Here is a 19,621-nt window from a genome sequence, read left to right as displayed (position 1 = left end):
GGAAACGCAGCCCCCGCCAAAGGCGGCTTGGAAGGCGTCCAGCGTTCCCGGGGTCAGCGCGCGCAGGACGGAATAATTTAGCGGAGCGGCTCGCCACACAGCTTCCTCGGTGCAACGGAAAGGAGCAGTGGCCGCTGCAGTCCTTGGACCTTTGCACATAAAGCCCTGGGGGAAGATAACTCTGCCAGGGTGTACGGCACGGGGAGGGGTTGGTCTTTCTTGCTGCGGCATTTCCCCAGAACTGGGATCAGCTGGGGACTCCCCTCCCTGCCCCTTTGAATCACGCGGAGGTGGTGGTTTCAAAGGGGCAGGGGAGCCCATAGCATGGAGCCTGGGGTCAGCGGGGGACTGAGAGTCCCCCGCTGACCCTGGCCTCCATGGCTTTGAAATGTACAAGAGCCCTGCTGGGAAGTGCCTATCGACTTGTTGACTGGTCGATGAAAATTCCATCGTCTAGTCGACTAGTCAATTAGCTGCATTTTAACATCCTTAGTTTAGAGCAGCCCCCAAACTGCTCTAACCTATCGTCTGGCTGGGGGCGGAGCCACGCAGCGATTCAAATAACGCTGACTCTCTCCGGCAACTCCACTCTGCAGCTCCGAGCAGCAGGAAATCGGGCCTCCGCTTGGCGTAGGGCAGGGCAGGGAACGTGTGTGGACGCCAACAGTTGCAGAGGCAAGGAGTTGCTTTGGATTGCTCAATTTCTTCCGGTTTCTTTCTTTGCAGAAAATCAGCCGGCCCCCTCCTGACGAGGAATGCTTCTTTGACCTGCTGAGCAAGTTCCAGAGCAGCCGAATGGATGACCAGCGCTGCCCGCTAGAAGAAAGCCAGACAGAGGCTACCGAGGCTGCCGCCACCTCCGTTCCTGCCCTGGAAGAACGAATCTGTAAGCATTTGGGAGCTCCTGTTAGTGAGGGCAATGGCATGGCTGCAGTGTTGCCAGGTCTCGTAAAGATACACTGAGTCCTGCAATAGCTGGCGTTTTCTTTTAAATCCCCAGCTCCCGGAGTCAGGGGGATGACGTGAGACTCAAAACTTTCCTGCTTTCAGAGAAAAGCCTGAAAAGAGGAGCCCTCCCGGCTCGAGGACCAAGACACAACTAAAAAGACCCCGAAAATGCCCCTCTAGATAATCATGATATTTTAAGCCACGCTTGTGACTTTCAGCACCTGACACTCAACTTTTTAAGGGGAGGCGTTGACAATGCACTTTCCTGGTCCGGATGAAACGTGCTGTAGGCGCTAAGTATTACTGATTGTTCAAGCAGTCTTGCAAAAGCCTGGGGCATTTGCTGTGTGTTTTGATGGGCAAGTCGAAGACCGTTTGGTTTTTTTTCACTGGCGTCTCTGTTTGGTTTTTGTGCGTCTAACTTTGTTCGGTGCTTCAATCCTGTGATGAAAGATGCAGGGGAGAAAGAGACACCATAGGACGCACACAGAGCAAGGATAGGTGGATAACTATAGGGAGATCACAGGTAGCCGGGTGAATAGATAGCTAAACTATGTGGAAACTAGATGGCAGAAGGTCTCACCATAGAAAGGCTAGACAAGGAGATCGGATGCCTGGGCTGGTCTGTTTTCGTGGCCATTTTGCAAGGCAGTGACGAGACGTTGCATTTAAACAGTAATTAGAAAGCCACAGTGGTCGCAGAGACAAGTGTCCAACCCTTCGTGTTAAAAGCCATTTCCACGGCGCTTTGTTTGTGCCCTCTGGTTTTGATCAAACTCTGCCGTTCGGAACAACCAGCCCACTGGAAAAGATGATGTAAAAATGACGGCAGACGTGTGAGTTGCAGCCTGGCACCCAGAGCTGGCACGCCGCATACGCAGCAGCAGCAAGAGGTACGCAGTGCTGAGCAGGTCAGGCTGTGTGGTGACAAGGAGTGCACACCGGCTCCGACACCGGCGGCTTTTTCACCCTAAAAATAGACAGGACGGGAGCATCGTGTTTAGAAAGATTCGCATGTTTCTGATGCAGAAACCCGCGTGAGTCTCCCAGCTGTGGTGAGTGCTACATTCCAGCAGCCGCTCAGCTGTTTCCAGCCCAGGTGTTCCAGAATCACGAGCTAGAAGTCAGGAGCAAAAGGCTGGAATAAAACTCATCACGTTAATAAATACGTGAATTTGGGAGGCTGGAGATTTGGCTCCTGGTTTCTGAGCTATTGCGCTGTCTTCACTTCGTATGTTGAAGCTTTTCTCCACAATCCTGATGGCTAGAAACTGTGTCGCCAGCATTTAGACACTGCGTCTCGTTAAAATCAATCCCTTTTGAGGGTCTGGGCCTTGTGTCCGTTTTTAAATGAAAGCTGAGATTCTCCTGACTTATCCGTAGCAGGAGGCTTTAAGGACAACTGCAAATATTGCAGGACACTCGATAAAAGTACAAGTCAGACATGCAGCTGTTTAATTCATTTGCACTATCGCTGAGACAGTAAAACTACATGACCTGTTTGACTTCTATTTAGAAAGTTTCAGCGGGGTCGCTGTGTTAGTCTAACTTTAAAAACGAGTCGTCCTGTGGCACCTTAGAGACTAACAAAAATACATATAGTATCGTGCGCTTTCATGGGTGAAACCCACTTGCTCAGATGAGCTGGAGTGGAAATAACAGAAACCAAGATATATAGCAGAAGTAGTACCTGTCAATTGTTGGACCCGTGTTAATAAGGCTAATTAAGTGGGCTGGTTGTGTCCCCTTCATGGCCTTTGATGTGAAAATGTGGAGGTTAAAGGCAGGGGAAGTTGGCTTTGTAAGGTGTTAACCAATTAATGTCTTTATTCAAGTCCTGTAGTAGACAGGTAACTGCTTTTCTGCGCGCGCGTGCGTGTGTGTGCGAGTGCGTGCGTGTGTGTGCGAGTGCGTGCGTGTGTGTGCGAGTGCGTGCGTGCATGTGTGCGTGCGTGTGTGTGCGAGTGCGTGCGTGCATGTGTGCGTGCGTGTGTGTGCGAGTGCGTGCGTGCATGTGTGCGTGCGTGCATGTGCGAGTGCGTGCGTGCATGTGTGCGTGCGTGTGTGCGCGAGTGCGCGCGTGCATGTGTGTAGTTGTTTCTGTTAGAGAGAGAGAGAGAGAGTTGTTCCTAATTAGAGTTATTTACTGGGCCCCCTTTGCCCGGTGTCAACATGTTGGATTTTGTACATCAGTGGTGGGGAACCTCAGGCGCCACGGACAGATGTGGCCCCCGTGGCTCAGGGCCCCCCCCCGCATTGGGGAGGCTGCACTGGCGCTCCGGCCCCTCACTGCCCACCACGGGGCTAGAACCCACAGAATCCACTAGCTTGTGCCCCCCAGGCTCTGGTGTGCGAGGGGAATGCGGGGGAGGGTCTTTCTCCCCGGTCAGGCACCGCGTCAGGGAGGATCTTTTATGCAGCCCCCGGATGGATTTTTCTGTGGTCCGTGGCCCCCCACCCAAAAGAGGCTCCCTGCCCCCGTTCTGCGTTATGGGGAAATGGTTCGTTCCAAGCAGCAGCAGAAAGGAACCCCCCCCCCCCCCGGCTGCTTTCTTGGCGCTGCCGGCTGTTCTTGCAGGGTGGGCAGTGGTTCTGGCAGCTGGCGCCTGCCTGAGGTTCACGGCGGTGCCAGCCGGGGGGCCGTCCAGACCTGGTCATGCCAAGCGCGACGGGCACTGGCAGCACAGCCTGCGAGCTCTTAGCCGCAGGGCCCTTCGCCCGCACGCTGGGCCGCCGGCTCGGTTCTCCGCACCCCCTCTCCTCCGCGCCGGTTCCCACGGGTTTGCTCCTGTTCACACGCCAGCTCCTAGGCCGGCCTGTCCGCACCAGCTGGGTCAGGGAAGGCCGGGCGTGCCCGTGCTGGGAGCAGAGTGCTGGGTGCTGGTAAGGAAGGTGGGGGGAAGTCCTGGCTCGGATTCCCCGCTGGGGTAAAAGGGCAAAGCATTGAAGCCAATGCCCCGGCGCCCGTGCGGCTCGCGCTCTATTCCCATAGCCACTCCACAACCCAGCCCACCTCCCGTGGCCCCTCATCCTGCGTTGGCTGTCTGGTCACTCCCAGGGTGGGTGGAGGGCGGGGGGGCAGGACTCTGAGGGTGTGTCAGACTACATGCCTCTGGCGACGGAGGCATGTAGATTAGGCAACCCAACATAGGGAAACGAAGTAGCGATTGAAATCATCGCCGCTTCATTAAAATTGAAATGGCTGCCACGCTGAGCCGATCAGCTGTTTGTCGGCTCAGCGCGGTAATCTGGATGCTCCGCGGTCGACAGCAAAGGCATTTTAGCCAGGCTGGACCTAAGCTCCATGAATCTCTCTCGCTCTTTGAACCCTGTTAAAGTCCCGGCGGCTGCTGCCCGCAAGGGCCACGTGTGGAGCCACGATCCTGCCTGGGGCTCCGAGCGTGGAAAGCCGCGTTTCTTACCCTCCCTATGGCCTAGAGCAGGGCCAGCGGCTTCACACCCCGACTGGCCTGGCAGCGCCCCCAGCGGCCGGAGGCACGTACCAAGTATTGCTCTCCCGCGCGGGAGGCGGAAGTTACGCTCCTGGGGCAACGCGGCTCTTTGCTCGGAGAGCCAGACCGGACCCCGGGACTTTGCAGCAGCTGTGTGTGGGGGGGGGGGGAGGGAGGGGATGATGTACAGGATGCGGGGTCAGTTTTTGCTCCCGGGATGGTACAGGCAAAGGGCTGGTGATGCAGCCAGCACGCTAGCGATTGGCTACCTCCCTGGCAGGCCACGCCGGAGAGATCGCTCTTTCCTTATCTGATCAAATTAGTGCTCCAAGTGCCTCCGCCGGGGGAGCGTGGCCGTTCATGCTGTCCCCCCGGAAAGCCAGCTGCCTTCTGCCTGCGGCGCTAGGCCCGTGCAGCGCGGCACTGAGGCGGTTGATGTGTCTGCCGAGGCAGTAACACCCCCCTGAGCTTTGCAAAGGCTCGTTTGATGCCACCGAGGCAGCGCGCTGCTCCCCAGGCCGGCTTCCGGCTGCGAACCGCCTTCGCGTCTGTCCCCGAGGGCCCCTAGCCACTGTGAGCCGACAGAGCTCGCGGCTTGCAAGGACTCTAGCACGCCCAGCCCGGGAGGGCCACGTGGCACTGCTAGGGGAAGTTCACAGCGACAGACGCTTGCTCGCCGCGGGGTAGCAGCCACGTTTGCTGGCAGGCGCTGCACAGAGGGGTTGTCGGTGGCCAGGCCGGGCCCGTTGTTCTAAAAGCGAAGTCGTGGCCAATTGTTCTTTGCAGTTAGATGAACTGGCTGCATTTCCCCTCCCGCCCCCCCACCCAAAGGCCTCTTTGCTTCTCTCCCGCTGTGGGTCGGGGGAGCCGCTGGGTGCAGGGAAATGAGGTTACTCTTTGCAGGGAGGGGGGTCGTTAAGAGATCAAGCGAGGCAAAAAAAAAGGGCATCTTAAATCGCCATCCTGCTGAGAGAGGCTGAGCACAGACCTGGCTAATCCCAGCTCTGCCACTGACTAGATGGGCGCCCTTGGGCACATCACCTGCCTTCGCGCTGCCTCGGCTTGCCCACCTGAGAGAGGGGATCGTTTACTAGCTAATAACGATGCCTGTAGAGCTTGGCCTTGTAAAGTGCTTTACAAAGGCGGGGGGGGGGGGGGCTAGCCACCCCCACCGTGTGCAGCGCCAGCATCGCAGCCCAGAGCAGCACCCAGGCGTCCCGGTCTCGGGGCGCGGCGGGGTGAGCGAGCGGCTGTTTGAGCAGCAGGCTGGGGCCCCGTCCCCGCACTGACGCTGTTGTGCTCCCCTTGCAGCTCAGTCCTCGCTCATGGCCTCTCCGCAGACCGAGGAGTTCTTCGATCTCATCGCCAGCTCCCAGAGCCGGCGCCTGGATGACCAGCGGGCCAGCGTAGGCAGCCTGCCCGGCCTCCGCATCACTCACAACAACCTCGGGCACCTGCGCATGGAGGGGGATGCCCAGGAGCCAGGGGACGAGTTCTTCAACATGCTGATGAAGTGCCAGGTAAGCAGCTTGCTCGCTGCACCGCCCCCGGGGGCCAAAGCCCGCTGCTCCTGGGGCCGCACCTGGGTGTCCTTGTAGCCTAGAAGGCTAATGGCATATTGGGGGCATTAGGAGGAGCGTTGCCAGCAGATCCAGAGAAGTGATCATTCCCCTTTATTCGGCGCTGGGGAGGCCACATCTGGAGTAGTGCGGCCCCCCCACGTGGACGCATTGGAGAGAGGCCAGCGGAGGGCAACAAAAATGATGAAGGGGCTGGCGCTTGTGGCTTACGTTAGAGAAGGAACAGGCGCCCCGGGAGCGGATGGGGTAGACGGATCTGCCTACTGCCCGCGCACGTTCACCTCGGGCCCCCGACACGGCGTTCCAAGCAGCTCGCCCCGACCACGCCTGGGCCGTCTGATTGTTCTCTCCGCTTCCAGGGCCAGGGGGGTTGGAGAGCAGCCTGCAACTCCCTGCAGGGAGGTTCCAAAGAGGCTGGAGCGAGGCTGCTCTCGGGGTGGCAGACTGAGGAGCAAGGGTCCCAAGTTGCAGGGGGAGAGGTCTCGGTTGGAGATTAGGAGAAACGATTTCCCTAGGCGGGTGGGGCTGGGTTCCCTAGGGAGGGGGGGCATCTCCATCCCTAGGGGTGTTGAAGTCCCGGCCTGACAAAGCCCCGGCTGGGCTGATTGAATTGGGGTTGGTCCTGCCTTGGGCGGGGGGCTGGACTCTGGCTCCTGAGGTCTCTGCCCGCCCTGGCGTTCTATGATCCATGCCAGCTCACTCCAAAGCCTTTTGCCATGACAAGCCCCTCCCCGCCCTGGTGGCCTTGGGCCCAGGGTGGGAGTCTCGCCAGCTCCTTGTGGCTCCGCAGGGAGCTCACTGTGCCCCCCGCAGGCTAACGCCAGCCCCGGAGGCACCCCCGTTTCTAACGCCCGTTTCTCCTCTCCCCTGGGCCGGGCCAGTCGTCCCGGATCGACGACCAGCGCTGCGCCCCGCCGGACGCCGTCCCTCGCGGCCCCACCATGCCCGACGAGGACTTCTTCAGCCTCATCCAGCGCGTCCAGGCCAAGCGCATGGACGAGCAGCGGGTGGATCTGGCTTCGGCCCAGGAGGAGCAGCAGCAGCCACCCAGCTTCCAGCTAAGAACGGGGGCGCGTGGAGGAAAGCAGTGCTGAGCCCGGCTGCTCCACGGCGGACGTTCCCCAGGGCGGAGCCGCTCTGCCCGGCGAAGCGGGGGTGTGGAGGGGGCGGGGGGGGTCTCCTGCCCCTTTGGGGGTGTCTTTCCTTGGACGAGGGGCCAGGGACAGTTTTTTCTATACGGCTTTTTACAGGCAAAGGAGGACTGGGCGCCAGCCCAACGGCACGGCTCCCGCCAGGCTGGGGGCCGGCGGCCCAGGGCACGTGCCAGGGAGGTAGCTGGAGAAGTGGCTGATGCGCAGCTCGGTGGGGGGAGAGGCGTCTGGCTGGGCTGGGGCCCTTTGCTGGAGGCAGGGGGCGACCCTGGAGACGCTGAAGGGGCCAGAAGTTAGAGCCTCCCTCGCCCCCAGGCTGCAGGGCCCCACCCGCGATGTATTTTATTTCTGCCACCGTCTCTCTTCTCTGGACTTCTCCCTCCTCCCTCGCCAGGGGCACAGCAGGAGCCAGGGGAGCTGGATTCTGCCAGGCCTTGCTCAGGGGTGCCCTGGCACCGTTCCCATGCCGCCGCGTGAGCCCCAGTCAGCTGCCCCTGCGCCTGGCAATGTCTCTCTGCAAACGGAGCAGCCCCTGAAGCTTGCCCAGGAGGCTGCAGCTAGCACAGGCGTGGCCCCCTGGGGAGCCTCCGGGGCCGGGCGCTGTGGGGCTGCTCGATGTGGGAGCCCAGGTCCCCGGAATCCCTGGTGCTGCCCCTCCAGCTGCTGGCCTGTGGGACCGAGCTCTGGCCCCCCGGGGCTCACGGCCAAAAGGCCAGGTGTGAGGCAAAGCAGCCGGGGCTAATCCGGGGTGCAGCGGGAGCCCCAGGCCTGGCCCTGCGGCCCCCTTCACCACCCTCGACACGCTGAGCCGGCCTCGCGCACGGCCCCCGGCTTCACCCGCTCCTTCCTCCTCCCCGCGTAGCGAGGGGCCTCCAGCCTGGCAGGCCCTACACAAACACCCCAGCAGCTACTGGCAGTGAGGGGAGCACCCAGGGAAGGGGCAGACTGGGGTGGGGACTGAGAAACAAGCCCCTGAGCCCTCCCCGAAGGCGGCTCTGCTGCTCCCCCGCTTTGCTGGGCCGAGGGTGCCGCGTTGCAGCGGGGCCTGGCGGGGCGGAGCTGCACCGGGCCTGCCTTGGGCCTGGCCAGCTCCTGAATCTCCCCCGGGCCCGTCCCTGCGCCCCACTGCCCCCGCGGCGGAGCGGAGGGTTCTCCGTGGAAGAGGTCCAGCGGCGAGCCCCTCCGGCCAGCTCAACGGCACCTGCCCTGCGCCCCGGTCCCAGCTGGGAGCAGGTAGCATCCCCCTCGGTGCTGCCCCCTTGCTCTGCCCTGCAAGGCCCCCTGCGGAGGCCGTGTTCACTGAGGGCGCCAGCGCCGATGGGGGGGCAAGAGGCCGCCTTGAGCGCCCAGCCCTGGTGGTGGATTTGTGCCTCCAGGGCCCCCCACTGCGGCGGGGGCTCAGCTTGCGGCCGCCTGACGTCTTTGCCATCTACTTGAATGTCCGAGCGTATTTATTTTTCACGTGTGCAGTTGCTAACGTCGTTCGAAGGGGGGTTTCCACGCACCCGGTACTTGGGTTTTCCTTCAGAAATAACCTGCCAAATGATTTAATATATAGACGGGCGTCGGGCGCGGGGGGGCGGGGAAGGGGTCGTGCTTAATAAACACTTGTGGTCCAAACTTCCAGCGGAACGTCCTGATTCGTCACAAGCCCCCCCGGCACCCCCCCCCGGGCTCAGCACTCCCAGCCCCAGAGGGAGGAACCAGGGGTGGGGGGAGAGGCGCTCGGGGGCAGTCCAGGAGCAAGCGCTCGCAGCCTCCCCTCTGCGTGGGGCGTTCAGGGCGGACCCCCAGCCCCTGCGGCAGGGCTCCCAGGGCGCAGGAACGGGCCAAGGGCCAGGGTTGGAGCTAGGGCTGGGCCGTGGCAGGGCGGCTGAGGCTGGCTGCGAGGTGCCAGAGTGTCCCACGGCGAGCAGCCCTCCCCCGACAGGCAGCCCCTCCCCCGGTGCGATCCAGCCCCAGGTGAGGGGCGCACGGAGCCGAGCCCCCTCCCTCGACTGCGCCGCTGTCCCAGGACAAAGGGTCGGGGGCTGCCGCTGAGCCGCTTTCTCACGCCAGCTCCCAGGCCCGCACGCCTCCCTCGGGCAGGCAGCCTGCCCAGCCAGGGGGGTGCCACGGCGATTCCGCCCGCCTGCCACGCTGGCCTCTCGCTCCTCTCCGGTGCTCAGCGTCTGCCGGGGCGGGCGCGCCGAAGGCCAGCAGTGGCACCAGAATGACGGGGGGGGGGGCTCCCTGGGGCGGCCGCCTTCTGCTGGCTTGCGTCAGCCGTGGGACACGCGCCGTCCTTCAGCTTTCAGCACGGAGCGGGTGGCGTTGGCGGTGGCGCTGAGGGCAGCCCCCGCGGCTGGGTGCGGAGACCCACACGCCAGCCCCTGGGCGCGCTGGGCTGCTAACGAGGAGGCTGGGGGCCGTTGAGGAGCCCCACGGAGAAGGCAAGCTAGAGACATGAAGCAGAAACTGGGGTAAGTACAGGGCCCACCCGCCTTACAGCGAGCCCCCCCCTACGGCCCGGAGAGCCCCTGAAGCAGGCCTGCAAAATGCGACTGCTTCTGGGGAGGAGGGCAGTCCCAGATCCTGTACATCGCTGCCGGAGCCCTGCGCGGCGCGCTCCTGCCAGTGCGGAGGGCTGCCCGGGTAGGCAGGGCGAGGGCGAATCTGTCGGCTCCGCTGCGCTGAAGGGGAGCGGCAGGGCCGGGGGAGCTCGCACAGCGAGAAACCTGGCGGTGCCGAGGCTGCGGGGAGGCAGGTGGCAGACGTGGGGGCTGGCCGAGGTTAGTCCCTCCTCAGGCACGGTGGAGTTTCCCCTCCTGTGAGGGGGGCAGGGGGCTGAGATCAGGGCAGTGCAGGGGGGGCTGATCCGCTAAACCAAGCTGTAACCCCTTGATAGAATGGACACCCGCCCCCCCCCAATGCCAGCACCTAGGAGCCCCGCTCAGGGGCCCCACAGCAGCGCTGCTCCTGCCGGGCCAAGGGGGAACCTGGACCAAAGCTGCAGGCTCTGGGGCAGGGGTTCGCCAGCCCTGGGGGGGGCTAAGAGAAGGGGGGGTGGGGTTGGCTTTCTGCACTGACTCCCGGCCCTGGAACGGGGAGCCCCCCAGCTCCTCTACACGCGGGGGGGGGAGGGGGGCGCTCAGCAAGGCCGGGCCCGGCTGTGGAGGCTCAGAGCCGCCTGTGTGCTGGGCTGGGACCCGTTGTTCTCCGGCCCAGCAGTGCCAGGAAATGCGACTGCTTCTGGGGAGGAAGGCAGCAACTCCGGGGAGGTTTTGGACGAGAGCAGCAGGGGAAACAATGTCTCTGCCAAGATGGACCAGAGGCTCTGGGCAAGTGGACGTGGGGGGCCCACGGGGGGTTCAAGGGCGGTCGTGTAGTGCAGGCCGAGGGAAGGTGACTGGAATGTCAGGGCGCTCGGGTTACGGCCCCACAGACGTGCTGGCGGCGGAAGGGCGGTGGAGCCGCCTGGTTGGCGGGGGCTAGGAGCATTTTCCCCGATGCAGCCCCCTCCCCCACGAGCCCGGTCTTACCCCGGCTTCGCACCCCCCCCCCGGCTCTCCCCACAAATGACCTGCTGTCTGTCCGGCCACTGCGCCACCCCAGTGTGTGTGTGGGGGGGGGGGGATTCTAACATTCCCGGGGGCTGTAAACAGCTGGTACTACAGCTAACCGGTGAAACGATTCCCTTAGCGGGCTACTTCGGCCCAACACGACCCGGGTCCTGCTGGCTGACCCAATGCAGCCGGGGCTGCTCCGGCCTGGCCGGCCCCCCCAGTTACCCGGTAAGCCTCATGCTAACTGGGGACCCTTTTCCAGCCCTACCTCCGCGTGGCCCCTCCCTGCCCGGCTACAGCTGCAGCAATCCCTGGGTGTGTAGGGCTCGGCCTCCTGGCCCCACGGTCGCCCAAGAGCTACCACGGGCCAGACCCCGGCCCTGGCCCCGGCCTCGCTCACCAGCGTGGGAGCCTTGCACGGATTGACGTGGTGCAAGAGAAGCGTGCGACGGCTCCTCCGAGGAACCAGGCGGCCCCCCCCACCCGTGCGGCTGTCACTGTCGTGTTCTTCCTAGACTGGCCGTGGGGGGGTGGCTGCAGCGCGGGGGGGGGCTGGGTCGCCAAGGCCCAGTGGATGCTGCCGCTGGGGCTAAGGGGTGGAGAGAAGCCGTCTGTCTGTCCGTCCATGGGGGGGGGAGTATCCAGGGCATCCACAGCCCCCCCCCCCCCCCCCCAGCTCCTAAGGTTCCCAGGCTGGCAGCCCCCTGCACTGCCCGGCTGAGGGCTCTGCCAGGGCGACACCTGCTGGGCAAAGCGGGTATAACAGGAGGGCTGCACAACCCTTTGCACCAATCAATCCCTCGTGCGAGGGTGGGCAACCTACGGCCCGGGGGGGGGGGCGAATCTGGACCCCGACTTGCCTGATCTGGCCCCCAAAGTTCAGGCTGCCCCCCCCCCCCCGGCACTGGGCACCCAGCCCCCGCAGCCTCTAGCCCGCTCCTGCAGCCTCCCACCCCCCCCGCCAGCCCCCCCCACCCCACTTTGCGCCTGATGCCTACCTCCTGCCCAGGCCATGCACCCCCCTTTGCTCCTGCATCGCCTCCCACCCAGCTCCCCCGTGTCCCCCCCCCTTTGCTCCTGCACACACACCCTGGCCGGCTCCGATCCCGCTGCCCAGCAGCCCCCCACCCAACAGTCTGAACCCCTCGTGTTTCGCCCCACCCCACAGCCGTGGTTGGGGGGGTTCATACAACCTACCAGCCTGGCCCACCCTCGGGTCTCGTGTGCAGCTCCCCCTCCCCGCCCCCGACTGGGGCAGCAGCCCCTCAACCCAAAGACGGGTCCCTGTCGCCCCCTAGCGCTTACCCAGGGTGTTTCACCTGCAGCTCGCAAGGCACGTTCCCCCTACTGCTGGGCACAATACAGCCCTTCAGGGAGCCCCCGCCCCCACCCCCTCCAGGGAAGCAGCCCCTCCAGGACTCCCCCGCCAGTCCAGTTCCAGAGAGGTGGGACCCAGGTACCCAGCGCACACGGGCTGACGCGGGTCCTGTTGCCGGTGCCGTCGGGCGCCGCAGACGGCCAGGCCAGCGGGCAGAGCGTTCACCCTCCAGGGCTGTGCTGGGGCATTAGCACTGGTTCCTGGGGGGGGGGGGGGGGGGGGGGGGGGGGGGAGGCTAAACGCATCTAACAGCCCCTCCCTAAGGCTTTTAGGGCTCTGGGCCCCTCCCCGGCTGGAGCGAGTCGCCCGGCACCGCTGCCTTCGGAGCCACTTCGGTTTGCAGCAGCGGAGGGGGAGCTGGGCGCTGGGTGGCGGGGGGGGGGGGCAGGGCAGCTGGTGCAGGCGTGAGCAGGCCCAGCCGGCCCTCTGCTACCGTCCCCCCACCCTGGTGTCAGGCTGAGAGGAGCCGATAGACAAGCATGGCGGGGGGTCCAGGGGGGGCCAGGGCCTGACAGGCCGACAGGCAGTTCCCTGCCAAGGTCACAGGCTAGCACAGCAGCGGGTCACACCGGGGCGATGCAGCCTCCTGGGGCCGGGCGCGGGACGCTGCGATACCTGGCTTTGAGCCCCTGATCCTTCCTGTTAGCCAGGCTCCTCTGGGGGGTGGGGGCAAGGGGGGGTGGCTGGGCTGTGGAGCTCTGGGTTCAGTTCTAGGCAGTGCCACAGACTCTCCGTGTGAGGCCGGGCAACTCACCGAGTTGCTCCATGCCTCAGTTTCCCCTGTTACTGGGGGGGGGAGGGGGGAGGGGTAAAAGCACTTCCTTTCCCTCCCCCACCCCTTTGTTTCTTTTTATAAGCAAGCCCGTCGGGGCAGAGATGGACTCCGTACAGCGCCCAGTGCCGGGGGGGGGGGGGGGGGGGGGATCTCAACTGGGCAGGACTTAGCTCCCCACTGCAGGCGACAGACGTGGCGACTGGGGCTGATCCCCCCAGCAGCAGCGCCCAGGGGGACGGGCACACGCTGCCCATACGCACCACCGGGGGCCGCCGGGCCAAGTGGAGTCCCGCCAAGAGCCGCCCAAGCGGGCGAGCAAACCCCACCGGGGGGGTGGAAGGTCCCAGCAGAGGTGCGGCGGCGGGGGGAACTGGGCGCCAAGGGCCTGTGCTGAAGAGAAGGGGGCTCGGCAGTTCTCGTGTCCCGGGCGGGCGGGGCTCAGCCTGCAGCCAGGGCGAGGGGCTCTCTGGAAAGACTTCTAGGGGACCAGGGCCATGATGCTCTGGCACAGAATCCCCTGGGGGCGGAGGGGGAGTTTAAAATATATAATGGAGGTTGCTTATCCCCCAGAACTGGAAGGGACCTCGAGGTCATCGAGTCCAGCCCCTGCCCTCACAGCGGGACCAAGCACCATCCCTGACACATTTTTGCCCCAAATGGCCTCTGCGAGGATTGAACTCACAACCCAGGGGCCTGGCGAGCGCCCCTCCCTTTCTAGGCTGCCCTAAGTCTAATGCCGAGGGCTGCCGGGGGTCGGTTTGGATCCGGACAGTCCAGTATTGGAGCTTTGAGAAAGTAGAAATGTTGGGTATTGTCTAAATCCGATGGGATGTCGATTGTGACGTCCATTGTGACGTCATGCCAAGCGTGTCCCCTGTTCGGAGTGGAATCCGTGATACAAAAGCAGGGTTAAGCAAATGTAAACAGTCCCCTCCCCCCCCCCCCCCCCGTAACTGGCGCTTCATTCCCACGGGGGGGGGGGCTGTTTTTACCCCTCCTGCCCTGCCTGTGCTGAGGATCTGCCCCCTGCCTCGCCCCAGCACCGCGTCTAATCTGCCTGCAGCCGCTGCACCCCCCCTGCGCCCCCCTCTTCCCCTTGGTACCCCTTTTAGCAAGAAATTTGCAAAAACTTTCTTTTTTTTTGCAGATTTCTTGCAAAAAGGGGGCAGGGCGAAGGGCAGGGGCTTCAGCCGAGCTACGGCGCACGCCCAGTGCCCCCTAAGTAGCACCGTCTCATAGGTAGCCGCTTTCTACGCAGTGCGGGGGGGGGGGGCTGCTGCCAGACCCCCCCCCTGCGAGCCCCAGCCCCTCCCGCCCACACCGTGTGGGGCCCACGTGATCCTTTGCGCCCCCAGCTGCGACCCACTTTGGGGGGCCCGCCCCATGGGTGGTTGGAGCCACCGCGCCCCCCCCACAATGCTGGGGCGCCCCCGGCTGCTGCGCGAGCTCCCCACAGCCCCCGCCTCCCCCCTGCACAGGTGAGCCCCCAGGGCAGCCCCACCCCGCGGCTCTGCACCTGCCTCGGCCATCTGCGCCCCCCCCCCCCGGTTTGCAAGGGGGCGGCGCCCAGCGCAGCCCGCCGCGGGCAGGGGGGCAGAGTCCGGAGCCCGGCTCCAGCTGCCCCCCCGGAGCCGCGACGAGCATCCAGCCTGTGCCGGCTCCGCCGCGTCCCGCCTCCCTGCGAGCGCCACGGCTCCAAACGCGCGTGTGCTGCGGGGGAGGCAGTGCTGCCTAGTGGTTAGACGGGCTCGTGCGCCCCGACTCCCCTGCGTGGCACGATTGGGGCCCCGCGCTGCCTTCTAACCAAACCATCAACTCAACGTCACAGGGGCCAAGCAAATAGCTGGTGCCTCAAACTGCAACGTGCCCAGAACTGTCATATAAGGCGGGGTGGGGACCTAAGGTCCAGGGGCAGCCCCTGGATCTGGGTCCCCAGGCTCCAGCCCCCCCTATTGGGGAGCCTGTGCTGCTATTCCAGCCCCTCTGCTGTCCCCCCTGTGGGGCCTGAGCCCCCCTAGGCTCTGGTGTGCCATCATGTGGGAAGTATCTTTCTCCTCCTTACTTGAGGTCAGGTCAGTGAGGGGTTGCTTGGTTTGGAGTTTTTTTGCTTCTTACTTGTGTGCAGCCCGACTGACTTTCCTGTGGGTCAGCAGCTCCTGCCCCAAAAAAGTTCCTTGCCCTAGATATAAGGAGGCAGGAAAACAAAGGGAGAACAGCAATATATTCACTAGCAATCGAAATACCAATTCAGGCTTCTCTGCAATTTGCTTCTGTCAATAGTGGATTTTCTTGCCCAATTAACTTCTCTGCCATGCAAATAGATACATCTCTTCCTAGAGCGTTTCTGGAACAGGCCAGTCAAATCCAATCCAGCACACAGAAAGCATGGAAGACCCTACAGCAACATTGTTGTGGAGCTTACAAAAGCTACCACGGTGGAGTCCTGGCCTATAACTAAATAAAACTTAACTTATGGCTTGATTTTCAGAGGCATTCAATTCCTATTGGCTTTGAGGCCTCAGAAGCTCTTCACCGCCTTAGTCATTGTTAGTTTAGACTAACAGGCTGCGTCTAGACTGGCAAGTTTTTCCACAAAAGCAGCCGCTTTTGCGGAAAAACTTGCCAGCTGTCTACACCGGCCGCTTTGAATTTGTGCAAGAACACTGACGATCTCATGTAAGATTGTCAGTGTTCTTCTGCAAATACAATGACTCTCCTGTTCGGGAAAAAGCATTTGCACAAGAGAGCCAGTGTAGACAGTTGAGAACCGTTTTGGGCAAAAAGCCCTGATGGTGAAAATGGCGATCGGGGCTTCTTGTGCAAAACCGCATCTAGATTGGCCATGGACGCTTTTCTGCAAAAAGTGCTTTTGCAGAAAAGTGTCCGTGCCAATCTAGACGCTCTTTTCACAAATGCTTTTAACGGAAAAACAGATGAGAACAGCACGATGCTGCTAAAAGGCACTAATGCAGTGGGCGGTGCTTTGCTCCTCAGGACCCAAACACCTTAACAAAGACCAACCAGTTCCAGGCTTGGAACAAGAGAACCAGGCAGGACTCCTAAGCGATGTCTACACTCGTGGCTTCTTGTGCGAGAAATATGTAACTGAGGCTAAGCGTGGAATATCGCCGAGCCTCATTAGCATACCTAATGAGCTGCCATTTTTGCAGAAGAGGCTCTTGTGCCAGGAGCTGTCTACACTGCCCCTTCTTGCGCAATAAAAACCCTATTGCGCAAGGCTGTGATTCCTGAAAATAATCTGCGTAGCGGCCTTGTGCAAGAGGGTTTTTCTTGCAAAGAAGGGGCAGTGTAGACAGCTCCTTCCGTACAAGAGCCTTTTCTGCAAACATGGCAGCTCATTAGGTATGCAAATGAGGCTCGGCAATATTCCACGCTTAGCCTCATTTGCATATTTCTCACGCAAGAAGCCGCGAGTGTAGACATAGCCCTAGTGTCATTTAAAAAATGAGGCTAGTTTTCAAATCACTTGCACGTGCAAGAGCGACGACAATCCCAGCTGTGAAAAACAACTTCCATGTGACTGGGCAAAGGTGAAGCTGCCCGGGGCAAAGACAGGAATAAACCACAGGACAAGGATTCACTGATCTTGAATTTATTTTAAAAAAAAATCCAGAAAGTTGAAAGGGGGAGAGAAATGGCAAAGTCCGGCTCTGCCCAACGCAGGGCAGCGGGAGCTCTGCTCAGGTTGCTCCCTTGTCTCCAGAGTCCGGGGATCTTCCTCCACCTTCTTCTTCTGTCTCCGCAGCCGTCTCCAGGAGCAGTTCCAAGGAGTCCTCGCCAACCACACGTCTCACTTTTTCCCCTTTGGCTGCCAGGATTTCCTCAATGTTCCTGAATGACAAGTTAAAAACCACTAGTTACGTTGCCAAAGCGTTCCGCGCAACTTTGCAGCTGAGGCATAGGGGCTCTCCGCTGCATTCGGGTTTCGCTATTAGTGGGGATTCAAGTTCGGAAGATGGAGGTAACATTCCCCCTAGCGGAGCTCGTCCCAGTGGCCTATGGAGCAGATGAGATTACACAACCACATCTCAATCTGATCACTAATTTGGCAGCTACGGTTAGACAGAGGTAGATTTTCAAAGGAGTTCAAAGCCTTTGAAATTCAACCTCCCAGCCAGAGACTAGCAATGTTTCAATAAGACCTGAGGGAAAACAAAAAAGTAACATATCCAGCAATAAAACTGCAACCAGCAACAGTGATATCTGTGCAACATGCACCTTCTAATCTAGCTGTGTTCGCTACATCTCACATACTTGGTCTTGGTTGGGCGATTCCATTATTTACACCAGTGTCTCTCAATCTTTTTTATAAAGTATCTCTTTTAATATATATATATACACACACACCCTTTTTTTAAAAAAAATTATAAGTTCCCCCAGTACCTACAGTTTTCAGACACACACTTTTTTTTCTTCCATTGCAACACATTTGTTTAAACAACTTAATCGTATAACCGAGCAGGAAATAAAATTTTGGGGTGTAAAAATTACAAAAATAATAAAGCGCTGTAAAACTTAGAACAAAAATTCAGGTTTCTCCAAATTGCAGTTGTTTTGAAGTACCCCCCAGACTTCTCGAGTACCCGTCCCACTGGTTGAGAAGCACTGATTTACACCACCCATCTGCACCACATCAGAAAACTCAGCCGTTGGCATCCATTCTTTACAAAGTAGCTGAATCAGCCCAGCAATAACTCTCCTGCAGCATTTAAAACACCACTTACACAGCCTGTAAGAGACAGAACTCCGGTGTGCTGGCTAGATGGGGTTGGGCTGCGTTTTGATGATCGTGAGCAGGAAGAGCTGCTGTTATGGGCACTGACCTTTTCCCCTCCAAATCTGAAAACCATCCCAGGTTATCTGCTATGACGTGGTGATTCTTGCAACCAGGACACTTCACTATCACCACCCCGTTATGATATGCCTGTTTGGAAATCATTTTTGCCGACCGCGTATTGCAGACCTACAAGATGAACACAGTTACTTTCATAACCAAGTATCAGAGGGGTCGCCGTGTTAGTCTGGAGCTGCAAAAGCGACAAGGAGTCCTGTGGCACCTCATAGACTGACCGATGTATCGGAGCAGGAGCTTTCCTGGGCAAAGACCCACTTTGTCAGATGCAACGTCTGAGGAAATGGGTCTTTGCCCAGGAAAGCTCCTGCTCCGATACATCGGTCAGTCTGTGAGGTGCTACCGGACTCCTTGTCGCTTCTTCATAACCAAGATGCTCAGATGCTTCACCCACCCTCCTCCCCAGGACTCCCCCAAACACCAACCTGCCCCAGATCTCCCAGGCTCCCTGTCTGCCACCCCAGGCTCCCCCTGTGCCCCCCACATCCACCCCAGCCCCCCCAGGCTCCTCCTTGGCCTCCTACATCCACCCCAGCCCTCCCAGGCTCCCTCTCTGCCCCCCACATCCACCCCAGGATCCCCCTCTGCCCCCCACATCCACCCCAGCCACCCAGGCTCCCCTTCTGCCCCCCACATCCACCCCAGGCTCCCCCTCTGCCCCCCACAATCACCCCAGGCTCCCTCTCTGCCCCCCACATCCACCCCAGGCTCCCCCTCTGCCCCCCACAATCACCCCAGCCCCCCAGGCTCCCCCTCTGCCCCCCCACATCCACCCCAGGCTCCCCCTCTGCCCCCCACAATCACCCCAGCCCCCCAGGCTCCCTCTCTGCCCCCCACATCCACCCCAGGCTCTCCCTCTGCCCCCCACAATCACCCCAGCCCCCCAACCCCCCCCTCTGCCCCCCACATCCACCCCAGGCTCCCCCTCTGCCCCCCACAATCACCCCAGCCCCCCAGGCTCCCCCTCTGCCCCCCACATCCACCCCAGGCTCCCCCTCTGCCCCCCACAATCACCCCAGCCCCCCAGGCTCCCTCTCTGCCCCCCACATCCACCCCAGGCTCCCCCTCTGCCCCCCACAATCACCCCAGCCCCCCAGGCTCCCCCTCTGCCCCCCACATCCACCCCAGGCTCCCCCTCTGCCCCCCACAATCACCCCAGCCCCCCAGGCTCCCTCTCTGCCCCCCACATCCACCCCAGGCTCTCCCTCTGCCCCCCACAATCACCCCAGCCCCCCAACCCCCCCCTCTGCCCCCCACATCCACCCCAGGCTCCCCCTCTGCCCCCCACAATCACCCCAGCCCCCCAGGCTCCCCCTCTGCCCCCCCACATCCACCCCAGGCTCCCCCTCTGCCCCCCACAATCACCCCAGCCCCCCAGGCTCCCTCTCTGCCCCCCACATCCACCCCAGGCTCCCCCTCTGCCCCCCACAATCACCCCAGCCCCCCAGGCTCCCCCTCTGCCCCCCACATCCACCCCAGCTCCCCCAGGCTCCCCCCCGCACCCACCCGGCAGGTGAACACCAGCCCGTAGCGCGCGGCCTCCCCCTGCCCCAGGGCGCTGCAGAGCCCGCGCGGCGAGGCCGGGGCCGGGGCCGGGGCGCTGGGGCGGGGCCGTGGGGCTGCACGAGCCCCGGGCGGCCCCGCAGCGCCCAGCCGGGCCCCGAGCAGCGCCAGCCTCCGCCCGGCCCGCAGCATCGCGGCCGCTGAAGCCCGGGCGGCCATCTTGGGTGTGGGCAGCGCGCCCGGCAGCCCGCCCCGCCCGGCCGAGAGCGGGGGGGAGCCCCTGCTGCCCCCCCCCCCCGGGATACGGGCCCCCCCCGCTACTCCCCCAGCGGGATACGGGGGGAGGGGCTTTCCCTCCTGCAGACTCAGCAGCCCCCCCCCACTGATCCGGGTGCCCGGGGCTCCCCCCAAATCCT

The 19,621-nt window shown here is 62.0% G+C and overlaps 2 protein-coding genes across 11 annotated transcripts in view; one reads left to right on the top strand and one right to left on the bottom strand.

The window, feature by feature from the left end:
• Positions 1-9,319, top strand: part of GPSM1 (G protein signaling modulator 1) — a 162,867-nt gene extending 153,548 nt beyond the window's left edge. For 4 of the 10 annotated variants that reach the window (XM_075905594.1, XM_075905600.1, XM_075905599.1 and 1 more), the window contains 3 exons: positions 727-886; positions 5,712-5,920; positions 6,862-9,319. In XM_075905594.1, coding sequence (XP_075761709.1) covers positions 727-886; positions 5,712-5,920; positions 6,862-7,074 — 582 coding nt within the window. In that variant the 3' untranslated portion in view covers positions 7,075-9,319. The remainder of the gene's footprint in view (positions 1-726; positions 887-5,711; positions 5,921-6,861) is intronic. The other 6 variants (XM_075905595.1, XM_075905597.1, XM_075905598.1 and 3 more) reach the window with 3 other exon arrangements.
• Positions 9,320-16,426: 7,107 nt separating this feature from the next.
• On the bottom strand, positions 16,427-19,450 carry DNLZ (DNL-type zinc finger). Its single transcript, XM_075905589.1, has 3 exons — positions 19,209-19,450; positions 17,674-17,813; positions 16,427-16,681 (listed from the first exon to the last, which is right to left on the bottom strand). The coding sequence occupies exons 1-3, from the start codon at positions 19,422-19,424 to the stop codon at positions 16,531-16,533; spliced, it is 507 nt and encodes a 168-aa protein (XP_075761704.1). The 5' UTR covers positions 19,425-19,450; the 3' UTR covers positions 16,427-16,530.
• Between the last annotated feature and the right edge of the window lie 171 nt (positions 19,451-19,621).

Source organism: Pelodiscus sinensis, chromosome 22 (assembly GCF_049634645.1).
Source record: "Pelodiscus sinensis isolate JC-2024 chromosome 22, ASM4963464v1, whole genome shotgun sequence".
NCBI classification, from domain to species: Eukaryota; Metazoa; Chordata; order Testudines; family Trionychidae; genus Pelodiscus; species Pelodiscus sinensis.
The sequence above is the reverse complement of the archived record's forward strand: the minus strand, read 5'-3'. Positions and strand labels throughout refer to the sequence as shown.